The sequence below is a fragment of the Balaenoptera musculus genome, chromosome 15 (genome assembly GCF_009873245.2).
Source record: "Balaenoptera musculus isolate JJ_BM4_2016_0621 chromosome 15, mBalMus1.pri.v3, whole genome shotgun sequence".
Taxonomy (NCBI): domain Eukaryota; kingdom Metazoa; phylum Chordata; class Mammalia; order Artiodactyla; family Balaenopteridae; genus Balaenoptera; species Balaenoptera musculus.
In genome coordinates this window covers 68,282,208-68,303,722 of record NC_045799.1, presented here as the reverse complement: position 1 = coordinate 68,303,722, position 21,515 = coordinate 68,282,208, and the positions used below count along the sequence as shown (strand labels likewise).

General features: G+C 39.6%; 1 protein-coding gene across 2 annotated transcripts in view; it reads right to left on the bottom strand.

The window, feature by feature from the left end:
• RBBP6 (RB binding protein 6, ubiquitin ligase) overlaps positions 1-12,684 on the bottom strand; it is a 32,137-nt gene extending 19,453 nt beyond the window's left edge. Inside the window, exons 1-3 of one of the 2 annotated variants that reach the window (XM_036824447.1) lie at positions 11,447-12,684; positions 6,758-6,857; positions 4,423-4,459 (exon numbers count right to left, since the gene is read on the bottom strand). In XM_036824447.1, coding sequence (XP_036680342.1) covers positions 4,423-4,459; positions 6,758-6,857; positions 11,447-11,612 — 303 coding nt within the window. In that variant the 5' untranslated portion in view covers positions 11,613-12,684. The remainder of the gene's footprint in view (positions 1-4,422; positions 4,460-6,757; positions 6,858-11,446) is intronic. The other variant, XM_036824448.1, reaches the window with a different exon arrangement.
• Positions 12,685-21,515: the final 8,831 nt, after the last annotated feature.

The following is a 21,515-nucleotide window of genomic DNA, read 5'->3' as shown; positions in this document are numbered from 1 at the left end:
AATTAAACACACATTCAAGTTCCACACTGAAAACATCTGAAAGTGATCATTTAGTCCCTACTGCCACTTAATGTTCAAATACTGGGCATTTTTCTTAGACGTTTTCTAAAGAATGTTATCTTGTTTTAAAGCTGAAATGTAACTCACCCCACTTATCCTTCTCCACACATCCCACATACAGTAAATAAAGGCTAACCGTTGATAGGGACTCAATTACAATGAGAAAACAGGGTAAAGAAAACTATATCACATAGGAAATCTGTTCAGAGTGGTGGTTTAATACTAAGTAAGAGTCCCATGTCTATCAATGGTCTCTAAATTTGATAATGCTCAAGACAATGTACACTAGAAGAGAGAATAAGAAATCTTTCGAACTTTCCTGTAATGCCATTATATAACACTGTAAAAACAAGCAGCTCTTTAAAGGCTCAGATAATTGCTTTAATAAAACAGGTCCCAGATAATTGCTACTTTTTTCTTCTTTGAGTATGTACTGCTCAGTCTGAATAAGTTCATTTATTCTCCCATACAAAGAGTAACAATAGCTAATCTCGCCAAAGAAACCACAGCTTTATCAGGGCAAAGATGTTAAGCCAAATAAAGGGAAACAAAAGGTACCCCGGGGCAGGGCAAACAGAGCAGTTACAGAATGGACTTTAATATGCAGAGAAAAGAAAGTTAATTTAATCAAACAGAGCAAGTATTAAACATGGATATAAAAGGGCTTTAAAAAAAAAAATTCAAATGTGACATTTGAAACTTCTTCATTATTGTTCCCCTGAATATGTTAATATCAGTTTTAAAAAAATGTTTATGTATGTGTGTACGCACACACCTTCGGCATGTAAGTCTAAAGATATGATTTCCCTACAAGTGTACCAAAATGAAAACATTATTAGCTTCCTATGGAGTAAGTGGGCTGCTTATTCAACATGTTACAAATTTCTCATGCATTATTGGTCAGAACTCTTCTTTAAAATGGAGAGAATGTAACAAGATGTCTGCATCAAAGAAAAAAAAGTGCGTCTTCATCATGTATTTTTCAAGTATTACAGAGAACTAAGAGTATTAAAATAAAAGCAGCATGACTTACAGCCCCAAACAGAAATGTAATCAGTTTCGATATGAAGTTCTTAGCCCAATGCCCACCACAGCAGTAATTCAATAAATGGAAACAAACTGATGTTGGCTAAATTTAAAATACATCTTATAAATATCTTAAGAGTTTTAAAAGTTAGTTTGATGGATATTATTACTGGGATGTTTATTTAAACAAAAGGTTCTTAGCTCCACATTGAGGGACTACAGAGTCCATAATGCACTAATCCCACATACAATCCTAGCCATATAACCCACCAGTGGGTTCTCACTCTTGTGCAGCTTTGAAGTGTTCTTTCCTTAAAGAACGAGTATCTCAGGAGGTAAATTTAAAAAAGAAAAATTGAAAGAACACATAAATAGACTATTTTTATCCACAACAAATTCTGACCTATTCAATCTATTTTGAAGAGGGTAATATTTTATTGATATATCAACCAGGAATTACCTGAATTTTAAGAAACAAGGACTGAACAAACTGCTGTCAATCAATGAAATTAATAGTCTTTAAAAATAGCCTATTACTGTCTAGAATATGCATACTGATCATTTCCTTAGAAAGAAAGCAATCAGTTATATCACCCTTTTTTATTGCTGGAACTAAAAAACTAACATTTTTTTGTTCTTCCCACTCCTAAGATATAGCTGTCTTTTTGTTACTATGCTGGGCTTTCCTATCCTTCCTTTTAGATTTCTGCCAACTTGTTATTAGTAGTGTATATTTATCTGGTTAAAAGTGGTTTCAGATATTCAACACCATCTAAATCACTTTTTTCCACCAAGTAATCCCTATAACACTTTAATACCTTATAATACACAAGTCAAATTTACCACAAATTTAGAAAGGCATCCAATTGTTTTCTACATATAGCAAGGTACTAAGAAATAAGTGTAAAATGCTGACAAGAAATGCTTTAGAAACTAGGAATTTATACGTACTAAACATCAATAAATACAGTAACTTTCAGATTTAAAAAAAACCACTACTTAAAAAAAGTAGTCTCCAAAAACACTGATTAATGCACACCGTAGACATCAAAATTAACCCACATTCTCACATCTAATTTGTGGTCTTGCATCTGAAAGCAAGAATCTGAAATCTTTTATGCCAACTATATTTGCTTGAAATTAAAGGATCTTACAAAATGTAAGCAGGAAGAACCCGCAGCTTTGGAGTACCAACATAGAAGGATGACTACAAACAAAAGTTGTGGAATATAGATAGAAACAGTCATCCTTGATTAGAGCTGGCTTAAATTATCAAAAGTGTACATACATTTACTTTTACTAATTAGAATTTAAAAATCTGGTTTAGTGATTCTGTCTTAATTGGCTTTTGTGAATTTGCACAATACACGTAAGTCTCCTAAGATGGGCACTAATTACACTTTATGAATATATTCTCTCAAATCTTAAATGTCAGCAAATGTACCCCAAGCAAATAAATGATGGGGATATTAAGTTACCTAATATCTCCACTTAAAATTATTCTACCTAAAAATCAAAGCCACTTTTAAAGTTATTTTTTAAAAAAAGAAGAAAGAAAAGAGAAACCTAAATAAGCATAAAATAAACTGCTTCTTGTAAGTGTAATACAGACATGCCAGGGAACACACAAGGCTAAAAGAACGTTAACTTTATTTATGAACATGTGATCTGTGTTTATACACATGCTAATAAACAAAAAGGAAATAATTGTTTTCAAGAAATAAAACTTCATCTGAATTAGTTTAAATACTATATAAAATGTACTTTATACAAAATGTGTTACATTAACTACTACAGTCACCAGTATAGTCAATCTGATTTGTGCTAGCATTTGGATACATAAAAATCAGTTTTAAACCAATCACCAGCAAAACAGAAACTGTGGACAGTCTTTACAGCATTACGCTTTAAAAAAAAAACAAAAACCACCCCCCCAAAAAAACCCCAAATACCCCAAAGAGGGGAAAAAAAAAAAAACCAAAACACTAAGAGCTGTGATTTTTGAATCACTATATTTAGTTCCATGAGAACTAAAGGCCATATACTTTAGAGAACAAGTCCAAAGTTCAGATACTCTACGTTATCATGTTTAAGATCCAATGATCCAAGGTTAGTGAAATGCCTGATACACAATTAAAAGATCAGTAGCATTTTAAAAGGATAAAGTTGAAACAGCAAGCAATACCCTTAAATTCTACGTGAAGATTTCAGACATCTTGTATTGTGTACAAATCAAGCCTGAGCAGTCAAATGTTTAGAGAACCATCAAGTTTTACAGAACCCAATTACTACAGATCTCTGTTCTGAAATGGATGTTTCACCCCACAACTTAGGAATGCTGCTACCTTTTACTTAAAAGCTCAAAGTCAAAATGGTGTCATACTTAAGGTTATTAAGATGTTACCCTGGTTAAGGGGAGTTACCTTTGATAAGCTACAGCTTTCAGCTGGCTTACAATTAATGCAGCATTTTAACATCTTATGAGAAAGAGGAAATATTTTAATTTGGACAACTGAGCAGACTAGAGAAGTAGAAGACCTCTGTTAAAACTTGAGAACGATGTACTCAATTGTATAAAATCATCAAAATCATTGACGAGACACTGATATACTTGTAGGGGGCCCAATTCCAGGTTTCACTTTACAGTACAGATATAAACAAAGAATAGGAGCTCAAAATTGCCAAATAAAGCAAAACTAAATAATAAAAGCTGCATCAATGGTCTCTGGAAAGCTCTTTTCTATGACGTGTCTGAAATTGGAGAAAGCATCAAACCTTAAATATATGCTTTGGATGTTGCTAATGCATTTTTCAAAGCCATCAATCAGGCAGAAAAAAAAACAAAAACCAAAAAAAAACAAAAACCAAAAAAAAAAAAAAACTAAGTGATACAACGTGAAAATGGCAAAATATACACTCCAAACATTTTTTATTGCAAGAAACAAAAAGCACACAACAGCCTGTACATACATACAAAATACTAACTATAGACAGACAGATGTAGAACATGTTACCATGTTCATTAGTGTAAAACCTACATGATCTAAAAAAAGATCATACATTAACTGTACAACACAGCGTCATACAGGAAGAATGCTATCATATTTAATATGAAACAGTGTTTTTTTGGGCACAAACTACCCATTTCTACAAAATAAAGTGTGCAAATTATGCCACATATATCCATATTCAACTGAGCTGTCATCAAATACATTTTATTTACAATATGTACTATGATCAGTTGGATATTAAGTTCTAAAATGATTTACTTCACTGCTACATTATAAAGGTAAAAAGCAATGTGTAGAAAAAGTGTGAGATTGTGTTTTTACATACTGCTTTTGAAGTTCCCATCACTGGTTCAGTTCGACTTCTAAAACGACAAAAAGAAAAACAGCATTAGCTCTCTGTGAATAGCTATTAATGAATTTTTGTGATTAAAAACATCTCTCTAATCACACATTTTTAGGAACACAATTTTTCCTTGGCATAAAGATTTAAAATCAGCCAATTTCAGAAGTAATAAACACACTACCTTGATTAATCTTTACTACCTTTGAACAGTTTAAGATGCATTTCTGGTTTTAAAAAAAAAAAATCCATACTGGGGAATTCTAGAATAGGTGTGTTATCTTGCCACTTATACAATAAATGTTTTCTGAAAGGTAGTATGAGGATTTTGTTATTTAAGAAACTTTGTCGTTATTTCTTAATAGATTGAACAATAATATTATTCCTCAGTTTCTTAATAGGTACAGACATGAATTTTCATACATCGGATTTCCTTAAAGCAAGACCACTGCTGTTAACATTTTTTAATTTGGATCTCTGAGAAATTGCTGTGCTCCAAAAACTAAATTTCAAATCCAGAAAGACAGGTTGGCAGTTTAATTTTTTAAAAAAGTCTCAAGACAATGACCAAAGACTAAATAAGAATTCTAAGTTCCAAAAAAATCAACAGTCTGACAGAGTATTTTGGTTAAAAGAATAAGTTAAGTAAGTTGGTTATGGAGAACTGAACAAATTGATTTTTAAAATACATACACAAATAAGCTCAAGGAGAAACTCCTTTAAAAGTCCACACAGAAAAGGGGACAAGGGTCAAGTTGCTAAAATACAGCCTTTAAAGGCTTAGTTTTAGTTTTAAGTTTATGCTATCCTGACTACAAAGAAATGTCAGACAGCGTATGAATGGAGTTTCTAAATTTGTGCATGATTTGAAAGTCCTGAGATAAAAATGAAGTTTTCATTTACTAGTATTTGCTCAACAAATTCAAAGGCACTTCACGAGGCAAGTATATTACAAAGGAAATCATATACATAGTGAATTCACATTTAATTCTTTAAGGGGCAACTATTTTCCCTAGTATTGATACTTTGAACTATTCTCTCCCCAAAGTCTCTGAATATCAAAACAATCTACTGAAATCAAACGTTTGCTATTTTTAAAAAGCACTTGGTAAATTAAGGAATAACTTCACACTAGATTCTAGGAATTAATTCTTCTCTTACAATGTCTCAAAATTATGTAAAGTTAAAGGCACATAGTTCACTTGGTATTTACAGGAAAAAAAAAAAGTATTCAGCTTTTTAAGTTGTTGCTATACAGAAGATATTACACAAAAGAACCTCCAAACGTTAACATATGGAATATAACTTTACACTAAACTAATGAGAATATTCTTAGAAAACTTGTCCACATGAAGTAAAGCTCCAGGAAATGACTATTTTCCCTCAATTCCAAGAACACATTCCATTTCCTAGGACTGGCAAATTCCACAATGTTTCATTGACCAAAAGCAGAAATTGCCAGAATTTCAAGTAAGGCTACCTCACCTTTAAGTAAAAATCTCTACACTTTAAATAGCTCAAGTTGCTACCCTTTTCACATATTATAACTGTTATCACCATTGAAATTTCAAGAAAGCAGAGAAGATTAGATATAAAGTTTTAATCCTGCCCCTTTAGTGAATTTCTTAAGCTCTAGACCACTCCTAAGATAGTACCGCATTCTTACTCCAATAAAGGGCATTTACCATGTGCCAGGCACTATTTAATTCCTACAACTCCCTGGAGTTAAATACTCATATCCCTATTTTATTTTGAGGAATCTGAGTCACAGACTTTAGGTAACTTACCCAAATACAGTAAACGGAGTAAATGGAGTCAAACCTAAGCCTGATTCCAGTGTCTGTGGTCGTAAATCCTAAGCGCTACAGCTTCCCAACAAAAGCCCCGTACTGATTAGGAACAAATGTTAGCATTACTGAATACTCTTGATGCTGACAAAATATTTAGGACAGATCTCTTAAGACACTTAACGTACATTTCTGTAGTGAAAAAATGGTAGGGGGAAAAAGTGTACAGGCAAATAAAAACCAAAGAAGGGTTCAGTAATATTTATTCACTAATTTGAACATCGTTTTCTTGTCTTTGTAAATATTACCTATACAGAGCAAAAAATCTTTCTAATAGCTCTTACTCCTAACTAGAAGTTAAGTTAGCTGGGGGAAGAAATCAGGAAAAAACAAACTCATCCTCATAATTTTAAGGATTAAGAAGACATACTCATTAGGGTAAAGTAATGAGTTCAGTTCTAAAATATACTTGTTCTTTCTCACAAAAAACGTCTATTTTGAGAACTTAAACATGGGATTTAATAAATACTTACATAACATATGTCTTGCTTGTAGATTTAACACCTCCAATAGGAATTCTTCTAACAATTACAGATGAATTCTTAGGAATTAGAGCATTATCATCAGTATATTCTGTAAATAAAAGATAAAGATTTGAATTTCTATTTGGGATTTGGATAAGTCATAGTCCTCAAGAATTAGAAAACTTCAACCAGACATAAATGTTACGGGAAATAATCTTAAATATATATAAAGGAGCATTAATAACTACATGCTCCTTGCATCCAGATTACTGAAACTGTCAGAACAAATATCCAAAGCCATAAGGGGTTTCTCTTAAAAGGACACCCAATAGTGTCAGCAGGTTCTTGGCTCTGGCACCTCTAGTTTTGTGGAACCCCAAATCTCAGCAAGACTAAGTCATTCTCTATTTAGCCAGTAATGCAGAACATCTGAACTATATGAGAAAAAGCTGTTATTTAGAATGCAAACATTCTCTCTCTCCTAGGCCCTAAATACAGGATTACTGGGGAAGACACAGTAAAAATTAAAATATGACACATTTCAAATACAGAATAAAGGGCTTTGTAATAAAGAATTAAAAGTGGATGCAACTTTGGATAGTATGTTGATTCAAGGAAGGCCCCTCTGAGGAACTGACATGTGAGACTAAGAAGCCAGCAAGATGTGCAAAAACAGCGGACAAAAAATGTTTCGGATAGAGGGAAAAGCATGTGAAAAAATGACACAAAAAGGCCAGAAGAGCTGATGAAAATGAAAGAATGACTTGAAATACAGGTAGAAAGGTACAGATTATATATACTGATTCATATTTTGTTTCTAAGTACAACAGGAAGTCACTGAAGGATTTTAAATAAAAATGATGACAATTTTAAAAACAATATTAAAAACAAAGATAACTCTGGTATCTAAGTGGAGAATGAACCTGCATGGGAACAAGAATAGAAACAGGGTGACTAATAAGGAGATTGCTGCGTAGTTTAGGTAAGAGAGAATAATGATCTGTTCTGGAGTGTGACAGAGAAATCAAGAGTCAGTGTTTTGAGGTAGAACGAAGGCTTTCGGATGGATGTGGGGGCAGAGATGAAGGTGAAAGAGGAATCAGGCATGAATTCCTGGGTTCCTGGCTTAAGCAGCTGGATGAACAAGGATGTCACTTTCTCAGCAGACAAACAGGGAGGAATAATTTTTCTACTCTTTGGACTATTGCTTGCAATACTTTTCTAAGAATGAAATTAAAAAAGAAGCTGGACCAATGAATTCAACTATGGTTAAAAAAAAAGATTTGCTGTGAAAAGAATTTGTAAAATTACCAAAAAGAAAAATAATCCACTACAGGGAGACAGATGTAAAAATGTACCCATCTCCCTTAATCACACAATCAGGTATCAGGGTTCACTCTTTTAAGATCACTGAGTTTACCTGATTCACTAACGTTACTCAGCACCTAGGGGCTGACTACCACTGTTCTAATTATTTTATCACATATGTAAGCATTTTAAGTTTTTATATATGTATCAGCTCTCTTATTTTTAATCACACTATTACTATTTCCTGTTATAAACTAAATTGTTCAGGAAAGGGCTCTTTTCAATATATTTCAGGTAGTAAGCTGTATCTTCACAAGTATCCAATTAGAGTGATGCAATTTCCTAGATTTCGCATACCAATGTAAGACTACCAATGTAAGACTACCATCATTATCTTTTGGATAGTTCAGGATAGTCCCAAATTCCAAGCAAGCTCTGAGTAAGAAAAACTGGGAGCAGGGGAGATGGGGTATCTTTTAAAAATTCTGGAACCAAAACTTGGTGTCAAACACAGGACAGTTAAGCTTCTGCCTATGTAACAACCCTCAAAAGAGTTCACTGTGGGAACAAATAGCAAATATGTTCATGAGCTCTCCAAGAAAACTTATTCATTTGATCAACACAGTGCTCTGTCAAGCTTAAAGTCTGGTGCCCTGATGCCACATGCTTTCTAATTGAACTTTTAAAGTACCTGAATTACACTGATGATTTCTTACCCTTTAAATACCTCCTTAATAAGTAGCCTGTTAGCTTCAAAAGACCCTTTCTATGCAACACGGTCATTTCGGATCCAAAAACATGAAGACTATGGATGAAATGAAAAACAAGATGAATTTAAGAAATGGAGAAACAGTCTTGAAAATACTTCATCCTCAGCTTCCAAATCTTTCACACTAAGTTCAGGATAAAGGTTGTTTTGTTGTGTGTGTGTGTGTTTTTTTTTTCGGAGGGGGATTGCAAATAAGCAGAAAATTAGGAAAACAAGTTTATTCAGGAAAAACATTAAAAAAGATAATTTGAGATTCATTTTGAAATACAGTCTAGAAATAAAGAAGAATTCTTAAATCTAAAACATGAAATTCTGATCCAAGCATTTTAGTCTAATTAAGATGAAAGAGTCCTAAACATGGACAGATTTCCAAAACTGTAAGTAATGTTTTATAGAAACATGACAGAAATATTAATTCAAACAAACGAAAGTGATCCAGTTCGGCATTCTTTCCTAGGGAATCTCCTAACTACGAAGCTATAAATATTTATTCCGTCCTCTTTAATTCACTGGACGGTGCTAAAACCAAGTGGCATTCTTACTCAGCTGCCTTGTGACACTGGATGCTATTTCTCATAAAACTCATTAAGTGCCTAGATACCTTTTTCTCTCCTAATTTGAGGACTGCATAAGATACAAATTTTCTCTTCTCTTAACCAATCTAATAGCAAAGCTTTCTCCAATAATGACAGTTCACAAATACATAAAAAATATGCTGCTGGGCAAAGCACTTCCCTGCTTTCAGCGTTTGTAAAAATAATGTATCATATAATTTCCTGGCTTAGGGAAAAAAACCCAACACATAACAAAACTCTTAGATTCATGGACAAGAATTTCATCAACAATAATTTACTCCAGTTTAACAAAGTTGTTATCAATTACTAGGTGGAAAAGATGGACAAAGTCTAGCCTTAAATGATTAAATCCTGTTATACTCCAATAAAATATGAAATTGCGTAGTATGTGATTAAAGTTGCCTTAATATTCTCTAATTTCATTTATATTTTCTTTCCTCTCATTCATTAAATGTCACATATCAAGATGGCCTAAAATTCGTATAAATCCATCTGTTCTGTTAAGCGTGACTATAATGCTTAAGGGATGCTTTTGTGGCCTTAAAGAGTATCTTCTTTAAGGTATTTTCTTGAATAATATTTTTAAAAGCTGTTTCTCAACTGTTCATGATCACCAATAATTTTCCCACATAACTACAATTACCAAAGCCTCACATGAAGTGTCCTTTAGGTCTGATACACTGAAAAAAGGGGGGGAAAGTGGAGACTATTCTTTCACGTGTTATCAAGTGAGTATATAAAGTTCTTCCTTATTGAGTATTTTTGAGTTGTGATATGCCAGTAGTACTGTTTCTTAACATAACACAATTATAGTTATGTCTGGATGTACTGATAAATGGAAAACAGCTCTTGTACATGACAAGAGTTACTCTACCTACCAAACTATATGCCAGACGTGGGGGCCCCCCCCAATTTCAACGAAAAGAACCCATGTTCCACCTTAAGCCAAATTTAGTGATCAATGAAATACTCTAACTAGCACTTCACTTTACTTCTCATCCCATCAGTAAAACTCAAAAGACTGACCTACTAAAAACTACACATCAGCATTACAGTAATGCGAAAAAGAAACCAAAACAAGTTCAAAGCCACAGTCTGAAAAGGCCATTTTGTCTCATTCTCATACCTATGCTACATTCTCAATATTATATAAAATGCTTTTAAAAAGGAGAAAGAACTTAAAGATTCCAATGAGTGGCTTCTATAAATAAGCTATTCATATGGTAGCAGCCGACTATTTTTCAGTATCCTAGCTAGTATCAACATAATCATGTAAAGTCTAGCAATTACTATTTAAGAAAAAAAGAAAAACCTGTACTTTTGATCTTTACGAAATTGCTAAAGTTTAAGAGTAATGTGATGAACTAAGAGTTCAACTACCTAATTACTGCATTACTAATTCTGGAATTTACACACAAGACAAAAGTGGTCACACCGGAATATACCAAGTTCCAAAAGCAATTCCAACATTAAAGACCGGCTGGATTAAATCCTCTACAACATTAAAGTGAGGATCTTTCGCCACAACGCAGGCAACTCCAAAAATTAAAACTAACTAAATAAATCAGGGGAGGGAGAAGAGAACACAGAATTTGCCATTAAACCCCCAAATGTGGTTAGGTTAGAAAGTTATAAAAGTATCTCTAGTGCTGCTTTAACAAATAAGCAGCCTGGCTTATGCGCTCCTCCCCTCCTTCTGATGAAAAACAGGTTAGAAAACGCCCCAGGGCAAGCACTCAGAGAACCTGGACGACACCCCCATCCTGTGCCACGGAAATCCTCGTTTTAAAAAATCATTTGGGAGGAATCATCAGACTCGCACGATTGGGGATCAGCCTGTTCCAGATGATCCAAGTACGCAGAAATCAAATAAGTCAAACTCCAGGGCCGACTGCTGCAACCCTTGGCTATCAATGAAAGCCGTCCCCAAAGTGTTTGAACGAACAGTCCCACAAGAGACATCATGGCGGTTAGTCTCCTGCCAGGCACCTCGCCACCAGCATCTCTCTTCCACCAGCGAGGATCTGGAGCCCCTGTGGCTCTTACCTTCTTTCGTCTGCGCGTTGGTGATCTGCAGGTCGCAGTCGGCAGCTTTCAGCTTCTCTCTCCCCATAATCTGCTTCTTTAAGTCGCAGAGGGAGATGTGGAGCCCATCAAAGGTGACGGTATCATAGTTGAGTTTAGAGGAAAATTTATAATGCACACAGGACATGGTGCCAAAGGATTCCTAAGGTTCAGCGAGGAGACGTGGACACGCTCAATATATGTATATTTATAAACTTAAGAGCAAAATATGTACACACACAGAACACTCAGAGACACCGAAGGACCCTAAGGCCTCAGATTAAATAACCCCCCCAACCACAAGCGGGGGTTCGTAAAAACAATAATCCAGAAACACCCCCCCCCGGATATTCAGAATCGCTTCATGTGGGAGGAGGCGGACGAGGACGGGGCAGGGGGCAAGCGAGAATCCGCCAACGGGCACAATGTCACCCCGCTGGGTCCCCCTCGCTCATGCTAAGGGCCGGCAGGAGACGGGGGCAGGCGGTGCAGTCAGTAGCGGTCAGTCCACACGTTAAAGTCCGAACGACCCCGCGGGGTCAGGGGTCCATAGCGCGGCCGCACCTCCCGGTTGGTCTCTCTCTCCGTGGACGGGGGTGACCCAGGCCCCGGGAGAAGGTTGAGGGGAGAGGGCCTAGGCCCGGAGTCCACGAGCGGCCTCTCGCCTCCTCCTGGCTTCCGGACGACCGGCGTCGACTGCCCCAGGCCCAGGCCCCCACCACACACAGACCCCTTTCGCCTGCTCCCTGGAGGCCACGGGCGGCCCCGCGGCCTAGGCCGAAACGCGCGGTCGGCGGAGGAGAGGCCTTCCCGCAGGCCGCCCACAGCTCCACCTCCCCCCCGCCGCCGCCGCCGCCGCCAACGCCGCCTCAGACACAAAGCCGGTACTAGGCCTCGGCTAGGCCTCGCAGCGCCTCCTCACCACCCCGGGCCCCAGCCAGCGGCCGGGGGGCTTCGGCTGACCCTGGCGACGCCGCCGAGGCTCCCTGACGCTTCCTCTCGCCGAGTGCTCCGCGCTTCTCTCGCCTTTCGCTCCCGTCGCCTTTCGGCCCAGTACCGCAAGATTAGGCCCGGAAACCGCCGGGCAACGGTGAGGGCTCCGCCGGCTCCCTTTTTGTTTCGCCCCCCTGCCGCTCTCGGGCCCTCGCCAGGCGCCGGCGACACCTCCAAGCCAGGCACTATGGCGGACGCGGCCTGGCTTCGGGCGAGCGCCCCACTCCGGGGTCTCTTAAGCAGGGATTGCACGGGCGGCGCGCGCGGGGCGTGCCTGGCGTGCGCGCATAGGCGGGCCGAAGGGCGGGGCCTGCGGCGTCACAAAGCGCACCGGCCCGCCCACGTGACCCCGCGCTTTGTGACTCCTGAGCGCGGAACCTAAGCCATCCGGGAGAACGGAAGAAACCATCTGCGTCAAAGGGTGGGGGGGAACCACCGATTCCTCTCCCCAATTTAAAAAAACATTATGGTTGAAATGCAGTAAACTATGGTTGCTATGCAAGCACCCCCTAGCTTCCTCTTACAACAAACTGGTTACCTAAAGCTCTTCCTAAGGAGAAATTCTGGAGCAGCCCCGGGCTCGAACTGATAACAACCACTACTGTAAAGATATATTGAGCTCTTACTATTGGGCTAAGCATGGGGGTAAGCGCTTTACAGTATTTCCACGCTCGGGAGCCTAGTTGTCTGGGTTGGAATCCTAGCTGTGGGGACTCTAGATTTTACTCCTCTGTGCCTCAGTTTCCTCGGTTATATTATAAAATGTCGTTAAAAAAATCGTATTTGGCTTACTGGGTTGTTAGAGATTAAATTAATGAATACATTTCCATTGTTTAGGACCGTCCCTGGCACATGGTTCAGTGTGGCTCAATAAATGTTAGTTTAACAACATCAACAAAAAACCCGAGGTGGTCAGCACTACCGTTATCTCCAATTTATAGATGAGGGAACTGAAGCTAGCGAGCGATCATGCACTTTCTGAATTCGCAGAATCAGGGGAATGTCTGCTCAGTGGCGGGGTCCGAAATTCCATCGCTAAATATACATGCCGGGAACTGTACCAAGAACCCCCTCAGTAGATTGGAATATTTTTTCCTTGGTGCATGGGGAAGTTATTATTACATCCATAAAATTCATAATGTAATAAAATTGTGTTCATAAACTGCAATAATCACTATTATTTACAAATGCATTTTCCGCATCCTCTCTGAATTTTACAGGCTGGGCTCAGAGAAGTTAGTCACTGGGAGCAAGGTCACACAGCCAAGACGTGGCAAAGTTTGCCAGGGACTTCCTAAATACACACTCCAAATTCTTACTGAACTCGGTTTAAATCAATTATCTTATTGTAAAAGTCTCCTGAGGCCACCTTATCTAAATAGCACCGTCATCATTCTCCATTCCTTTACTCTTAATTTTCTTCCAAGCACTCACTCATCATTACTTACAGGGTGTATGTTTACTTTTAAATCATCTGTCTCCCCTTCAGCTGAGAAAAGGGATTTTTGTCTCTTTTGCTTATACTGTATACCCAGCTCTTAGAACACTGCTTGGACATAGTAGGCACTCAAGAAATATCTGTTGAATAACTAAATACATTTTTGTGTGACCTATAGAAATACCATGGCGATAAGATTTTGGCAAATCAAGGGCAGTCCCAGAGACACAAATACAATTTAATTCAACCACATCATCATCAGTGCTTTTCACATGTAACAAATTTCTCTCTCCTTTATCTTTGGTAACTCACTAAAATTTTCTTGCTCTTGGGTCCACTGTAGAACAGCTGCTTTTCTTGAAAAAAATCTCTGTGTGAATGAAAGGGGGAAAATCACATCTAATGAAAGAAAAACTGGACAAGAGTATGGCGAATCGTCTTGGTATCCCTGCCTCCAAAGTGGTCTTTGGTTAATTCCTCCACACCCAATTTAATTAATCAACCTGATGGGATTCAAAGGAGGCCACACCCTTAGGGTAGAGTAGATCAGACCCCTGCCAGAAGAGGAGTAAGTGTACTTTGAAAGAATACAGTCAGTGGTATGACTTGGTCCAACCGTTCTCCTCAGCCAAGAGCCCTTTACAAAGCTTTGTTCACCCTCGGCACTCATTTATGGAGAGCTCACGCCTTATCACATCAAACAGGTCAAAATGCACCCACAACCCACATTAAATATACTTTTGATTAGATTTTTTAAATTTTATTTATTTATTTATTTTTGGCTGCGTTGGGTCTTCGTTGCTGTGCGCGGGCTTTCTCTAGTTGCGGCGAGCGGGGGCTACTCTTTCTTGCGGTGCGCGGGCTTCTCATTGCGGTGGCTTCTCTTGTTGAGGAGCAGCCAGGCTCTAGGCAGGCAGGCTTCAGTAGTTGTGGCTCGCGGGCTCAGTAGTTGTGGCTTGCGGGCTCTAGAGCGCAGGCTCAGTAGTTGTGGCGCACGGCCTTAGTTGCTCCAAGGCATGTGGGATTTTCCCGGACCAGGGATCGAACCCGCATTGGCAGGCTGATTCTTAACCACTGCACCACCAGGGAAGTCCCTGATGAGATTTAACTGAGCTGCTTGACTAATTGACAAAATGTTACATTTGGTCCATTTCATTAAATTCCTTTACTAATATCAATTTTGTAAGTTTCTTTTGGTTATATGGAACTATATTCCCTGCCACTGCTGTACCCACCTCCCCAGTATTTTTGTAAGCCCTTGAAAAGCCTTTTGTGCTATACCTATGGTGAATGAAGCATCCCTTTCCAAGCTCCTCCTCTGTAGCAATTTTGGGGCTCTCACATCTAGGATTTTTACCTTTGTCATTCTCAAACCCACCGTACCCTCACACCTCCACCAAACACATACATTTAGTAGATCTCCTACCTTATTTCCTTTTGCTAAAATTTCCTAATTGGGAGACTGAAGAAGCTCTGCCTGTCCACTGCAGGGGACTTGGACTACTACCCAGGCTCCAGAAGTTAGAGTGAGGCCTGCCCCCACGGAGACTGCATTTATATACATTTATAATCCAATCCCCCAAGTGCCCCAGTAGCAGTGACATCACCAGATTCTTACTCTGGCCTGCACACTCTCAGGCTAAATTCATCAAAGGTAGATACATATATCCCCATACCACCAATGTATCTTCCCCAGATGGTTGATTGATTGCCCTTATATTACCTTTATATTTATTTAATATTGGGGCCTACAAAAATTTTTGCATTTTTAATAGAATCCATCAGTCTTTTTCTCTTCACTTTTTTTTTTGGCCGAACCACTCAGCTTACAGGAACTTAGTTCCCTAACCAGGGACTGAACCCACGCTCTCGACAATGAAAGTGCCAAGTCCTAACCACTAGACTGCCAGGGAATTCCCTCTTTCATGGTTTTTACCTTTACTTGTATACTTAAAAAAGTAGTTCCTGGCCATTCAGCACCCACTTCAGATATTTATTTGCTTATGTGTCCTTCTAGTTTATGTATGAGCTTCCTGAGTTTAAGTTAAACTCTGTAATCTATTTGAATATTTTAGTGTATAGGATACACAGAGCAAAGATCATTTTATCCCTTTTAAAACTGCGGGGCTTCCCTGCTAGTGCAGTGGTTGAGAATCTGCCTGCCAGTGCAGGGGACACGGGTTCGATCCCTGGTCCGGGAAGATCCCACATGCCGGAGCAACTAAGCCCATGCGCCACAACTACTGAGGCTGTGATCTAGAGCCCGTGAGCCACAACTACTGAGCCCGCATGCTGCAGCTACTGAAGCCCACGAGCCTAGAGCCCGTGCTCCGCAATGAGAAGCCACTGCAGTGAGAAACCTGCGTACCACAACAAAGAGTAACCCCCGCGCTCTCTGCAACTAGAGAAAGCCTGCGCACAGCAACGAAGACCCAATGCAGCTGAAAATAAATAAATAAATAAATAAATAACTTGTTTTAAAAAAAAAACACCCATTTCTAAAAAAAAATAAATAAAACTAATAAAATAATAAAATAAAATAAAATTGTGAAATATATTGTTAACAAAGAAAAAAAGCATAAATATAGATACTATGATTTGATGCAAACTACAATATGATCTATAAAGGGACTTTGTTTTTAAACTATTTTTATCTTATGTCTATTTATAATAGATAGATGATTTTAGTTTTTAGAATTTTTTTTTTTTTAGAATATTTTTGCAACCTTATTTTCGACTCCCTTCCATTTTGCCTTCTTAGCAGCATTTTAAGGCACATTTAATTTGCTGAAAGCTAAAGGTCATTGATTATTTAAATCCTCATATGAACTGAGTTTTCAAAAACTGATATGAGCAACCTATTTTCCCTCCACCGTTAATTCACGTATTCACTCAACACTCATTCAATTGGCAAAATTAAGAAGTTTGACTGAGAATTCCCTGGCAGTCCAGTGGTTAGGACTTGGTGCTTTCACTGCTGAGGGCAAAGGTTCAATCCCTGGTCCCAGACCTAAGATCCCCGTAAGTCATGTGGTGTGGCAAAAAAAAAAAAAAAAATTATGATAATACCATGTGTGGGAGATGGGGAACAGTGGGATCCCCTGTGATCATTGGGGGGTATGCATTGGAACAGTCATTTGGAGAAACAGTTTGGGATTCTCTTGCAAAATTGAGCATTCCTATACCCCATGAATCAGTAATTCCACTCCTTGAGTTGTGAAACAGAGTTAAAATGCTACTTTCCTAGAAACAGAAAGTAGGGGTTGGGGGAGGGGGAAAATGAGGAGGAGATGTTCAATGTGTATAGACTTTCAGTTTTGCAGGACGAAAAAATTCTAATTCTAGTTACACAAAAAAGTGAATATATCTAACACTACTAAAGCATACAATTAAAAATGTTTAAGATGATAAATTTTGTGTTACATGAAAAAAAAAAAAAGACCAGAAATACAGTATCTCGGAAATTCCCTGGCAGTCCAGTGGTTAGGACGCTGTGCTTTCACTGCTGAGGACCGGGGTTCAATCCCTGGTTGGGGAACTAAGATCCCACAAGCCACGCAACACTCCCCCCGCCCCCCCAAAAAATATATATATAGTATCTTTCTCATATTATATTGGTTATATACCCAAGGCAAAATTTAACTCGTGTACTTGCACAAGAATTTCATGAAGGCTCTCTTTTTAATAACAAAAAGCTGAAACAACCCAAATGCCCATGCCATGAGAATAGATTCATTAAAATCCATCCAGACACTAGAATATTGTACAGCAGTGAAAATAAGTAAGATACAGCTACATGTAACAATATTGTGATGGGAATCTTTTAAGCTGTTCTTGAATCAAAAAAGCAAGTCTCAGAAGATGGCGTATTATATAATACCCTTTCTGTGAATTTCAAAAAAACTAGTAAAACTAAACAATGTGTTATTTAGTCATATGGATATAACACATCTGCAAAAAGACAACTGGAAAACACAAAATTCAGGAGACTCATTACTTCTGAGAAGGAAGGATGAGATACAGAAGAGGAACCCAGAGTTGTTGGTAATGATCTTGGTCTTGGGTAGGTTCACAGGTATTCATTATTTTAATGAAAAGAAAGAAGGAAAGAACAATTAAACTACAAGGGAGCCATGCACAGAGCAATGATGACAAGAGGTCATGAGATCAGGGTTATGATTAATCCACTGATGTCCTCCTGAAGTTCCAGCCCTCCCTTCTTCCCACTACCAGCAAAGAATCTCACAAACAGACAGAAAAATGAAGTCCCTTTCAAAGAAACCAAAATTAGGCTAGCTCCCTAAACTCTTGTAGCACTTAATGCCGTAACTGTAAAAAACAAAACAAAACAAAAAAACCCTCATGTTTTGCTTATACTTGTATACTTCTGTTCTAGATTTCTTGTGTTCAGATCAGAGGGGCAACTTGACACTCAGACTCTGGGTGACCTAGGGACCTGGAGCCAGAACGTGCCACCAGGGACCTCATATTGTCCTGTGTCTTCTAACTTCACCTCATAAAAGTGGGACTCAAAACCAGGAATGTTCTGAAGAGGTGTGGCCTCATAAAAGTGCCAGGGGACATTATGTAGAGACAGACACACGCCACGCTTGCTTCTCCTAGGAATGCGAGGGCTCTAGGTAAACGCAAAAGATGAGTAGTTCCGTGCTTTGTGACCACCTAGAGAGGTGGGATAGGGAGGATGGGAGAGTGACGCAAGATGGAGGGGATATGGGGATATATGTATACATATAGCTGATTCACTTTGTTGTACAGCAGAAACTAACACACCATTGTAAAGAAATTATACTCCAATAAAGATGTTAAGAAAATAAAAAGACGAGTAGGAATGGGAATGTTATTGTGCCAGAGCTGAGGTAGAGCTCAGAAACTTGGAGAAGCCTCTTCTCTCTAGGATGAATGTGACCTATTCATTCATTCCCCCAGATATGAACTTTGTAACGAGTGCCAGTGTGTGGCAGGCATTGTGCTGGCTGCTGGGCAATCAGGGGTGAACATATCAAAGCCCCTGCCTGCAGGGCGTTTACAATAAGTAAGGGAAATTGTGTAATTTTAGAGGCTCCCAAACTTGCTGTGTGACCTTGGGAAAGTACTTTAACTTCTCTGGACCTTGGTTTCCTCTGGGGCCTGTTTCATGGGCCCTGTGTGACTGCACTCAGAAGCGTCCTGTGCTTGGTTTAATACTCTGATATTGCGGTCTAGACATTCCTCTTAAGTTTCATTTTCACTTGGCCCTGAGTCCCACAAAGTATGTAGCTGGTCTTGGTTTTCTTGATTTGTGAAACAGAGTTAAAATAGTGTTTTCCTAGAAACAGAAAGTAGGGGTTGGCAGAGGGGGAAATGGGAAGTGTTTCAGTTTTGCTAGATGAAAAAGTTCTAGAGATCTGTTGCACAACAAAGTAAATACACTTAACACTACTAAGCTGTATGCTTAAAAATGGTTAAGATGATACATTTTATGTTATGTGTAAAAAAAAAAAGATGAAAAAAATAGTATCTTCCTCATATGTTTGTCAAGACAATTCCCTGACATTGTCTGGCACCCAAGCACCATGTAAATAAATTCAAGTGGCAGATGCTAGAGATGTTTCTTTGACGCGCTTCCCATTTGGATAAACATAACAACAACACCACAACTCTGGCTGGCATTTGCCACCTGTTTCCTATTCACCACGCCCCGTGCCAAGTATTTTTAATGCAAAGCTCCTTAAATTCTCCCAAGAACCCTGCAAATGGGTCCTAATATTATCCCCATTTTATAAACGAGGCGATGAGGTTCAGAGAGATGAAGTCATGTGCTTGAGGTCACACAGGATCCACGATTTATAAAGGAAATTTTTTTTTTTTAAGATATGGCAATTTATTATTTATCTTTATTTATTTATGGCTATGTTGGGTCTTCGTTTCTGTGCGAGGGCTTTCTCTAGTTGTGGCAAGCGGGGGCCACTCTTCATCGCGGTGCGCCGGCCTCTCACTATCGCGGCCTCTCTTGTTGCGGAGCACAGGCTCCAGACACGCAGGCTCAGCAGTTGTGGCACACGGGCCCAGTTGCTCCGCGGCATGTGGGATCCTCCCAGACCAGGGCTCGAACCCATGTCCCCTGCTTTGGCAGGCAGACTCTCAACCACTGCACCACCAGGGAAGCCCAGGATCCACGATTTAAAACAGGGTGTGCCTGGCTGGGGAGGACAGTCTCCTAACCATGACTCTATTTGACAGCAGAGGCGTCCTATGGAGGGGCCCACGGGGAGGGGCATCCTATCTTCGTGTACCAGGAGCAAAGCTGATCCGCTGCCAACAGACCGTCCCCGGCCTTCTTCCGTCTCACAGTTACCCTCTGTTATCTTTGATCCTGTGTTTTATCTTGTCTCTGCTCCTAGATTAAGTTCTCAGAGGGCACAGACCTCATCTGCTTCATCTGTCTTCCCTCAGGCACCTGGCAGGTGCCCCAAATAATTATTTGTGGAGCCCCAAAAGGACCCTTGATAAGTGGCTCTGTCTGGCTTCTCCAGCAGTTCACAAGCTTGGTTGATTAACACAGGGCAGTGGCCTTGAATCTACCTTTTAAGGAAGTGCAAACGGGGGCGCCTTTAGGTACACAGGTCATCTCTCAGGCTTTGTGCGTGCCCCTACCCCACTCTGCATCCAGGATTGTTGATCCAATGGGCCTGGCTCTGTGCTGCATGTTGAAAGTGTAGTACCTCCTTTACCTTTACTATGACACTGTGAGGTAGGTCTGATTCTTTTCCCGGTTTTATGCAGGAGGAAAACCAAGGATCAGAGAAGGAAGCCCAAGGTTACATCCCCCAGAGGTGAGACCAAGGTCACAGCTAGTAGTGATGCAGCCAGGATTCAAACCCAGTGGGTGAGCTGACTTACCTTGTGTGGGGTTCCTCGCCGTGCCTGTCCCCTGTGCCTGCCTCCAGTGTCTACCTGTCTTCAGTTTGCTGCTGATGACAAAGTTATCATTCTCTCACGGATGCTTATTGAGTGACAGCTTGTTCCTGGCATTGCTCGAGGCATGCAGGATACAGCAGTGAACACGAAGCGCAAGTCTTTTGCTATCCTGGAGCTTCCGATCTAGTGGGGGAGAGCTACAATAAGCAACTAGACAAGCAGAGAGAGGATAACAGTAGAATGTGTTAAGTGCTATGAAGAAAATTAAACCGGGTTAGGGAGATGGAGAGTGACAGGGCGGTGGGTGAGGGTGACTTAACACTGGATGGTCAGGAAGGGCCTCTGTGAGGAGGTGACATTTGAGTGTGAGGTTCTAAGGGAAGAAGTTTCTAGCTGGGGTGAGTGGCATGTGCAAGAGTCCTGAGGTGTGATCTAGGGACAGTCAAAAGGCTGGGACGGCTGAGGTATGGATAACGATGGGGAGTGACAGGGCTTAGGCCAGAGGCATACACAGGGGCCCAATCACGTAGGACCATAAAAGCCATTTGAACAAATTTTGACTTAGAGAGGAATGTCCTAGAGGGGTATGAGAACTCCCTCCCATGTTAACATTCAGGGCAATTTGAGTATGGCTGGTACCACAGCTGAACTATAATTACCTTCAGAAGCATCTGGGAGGTTCCAGGAACTTGAAGGGGCCCA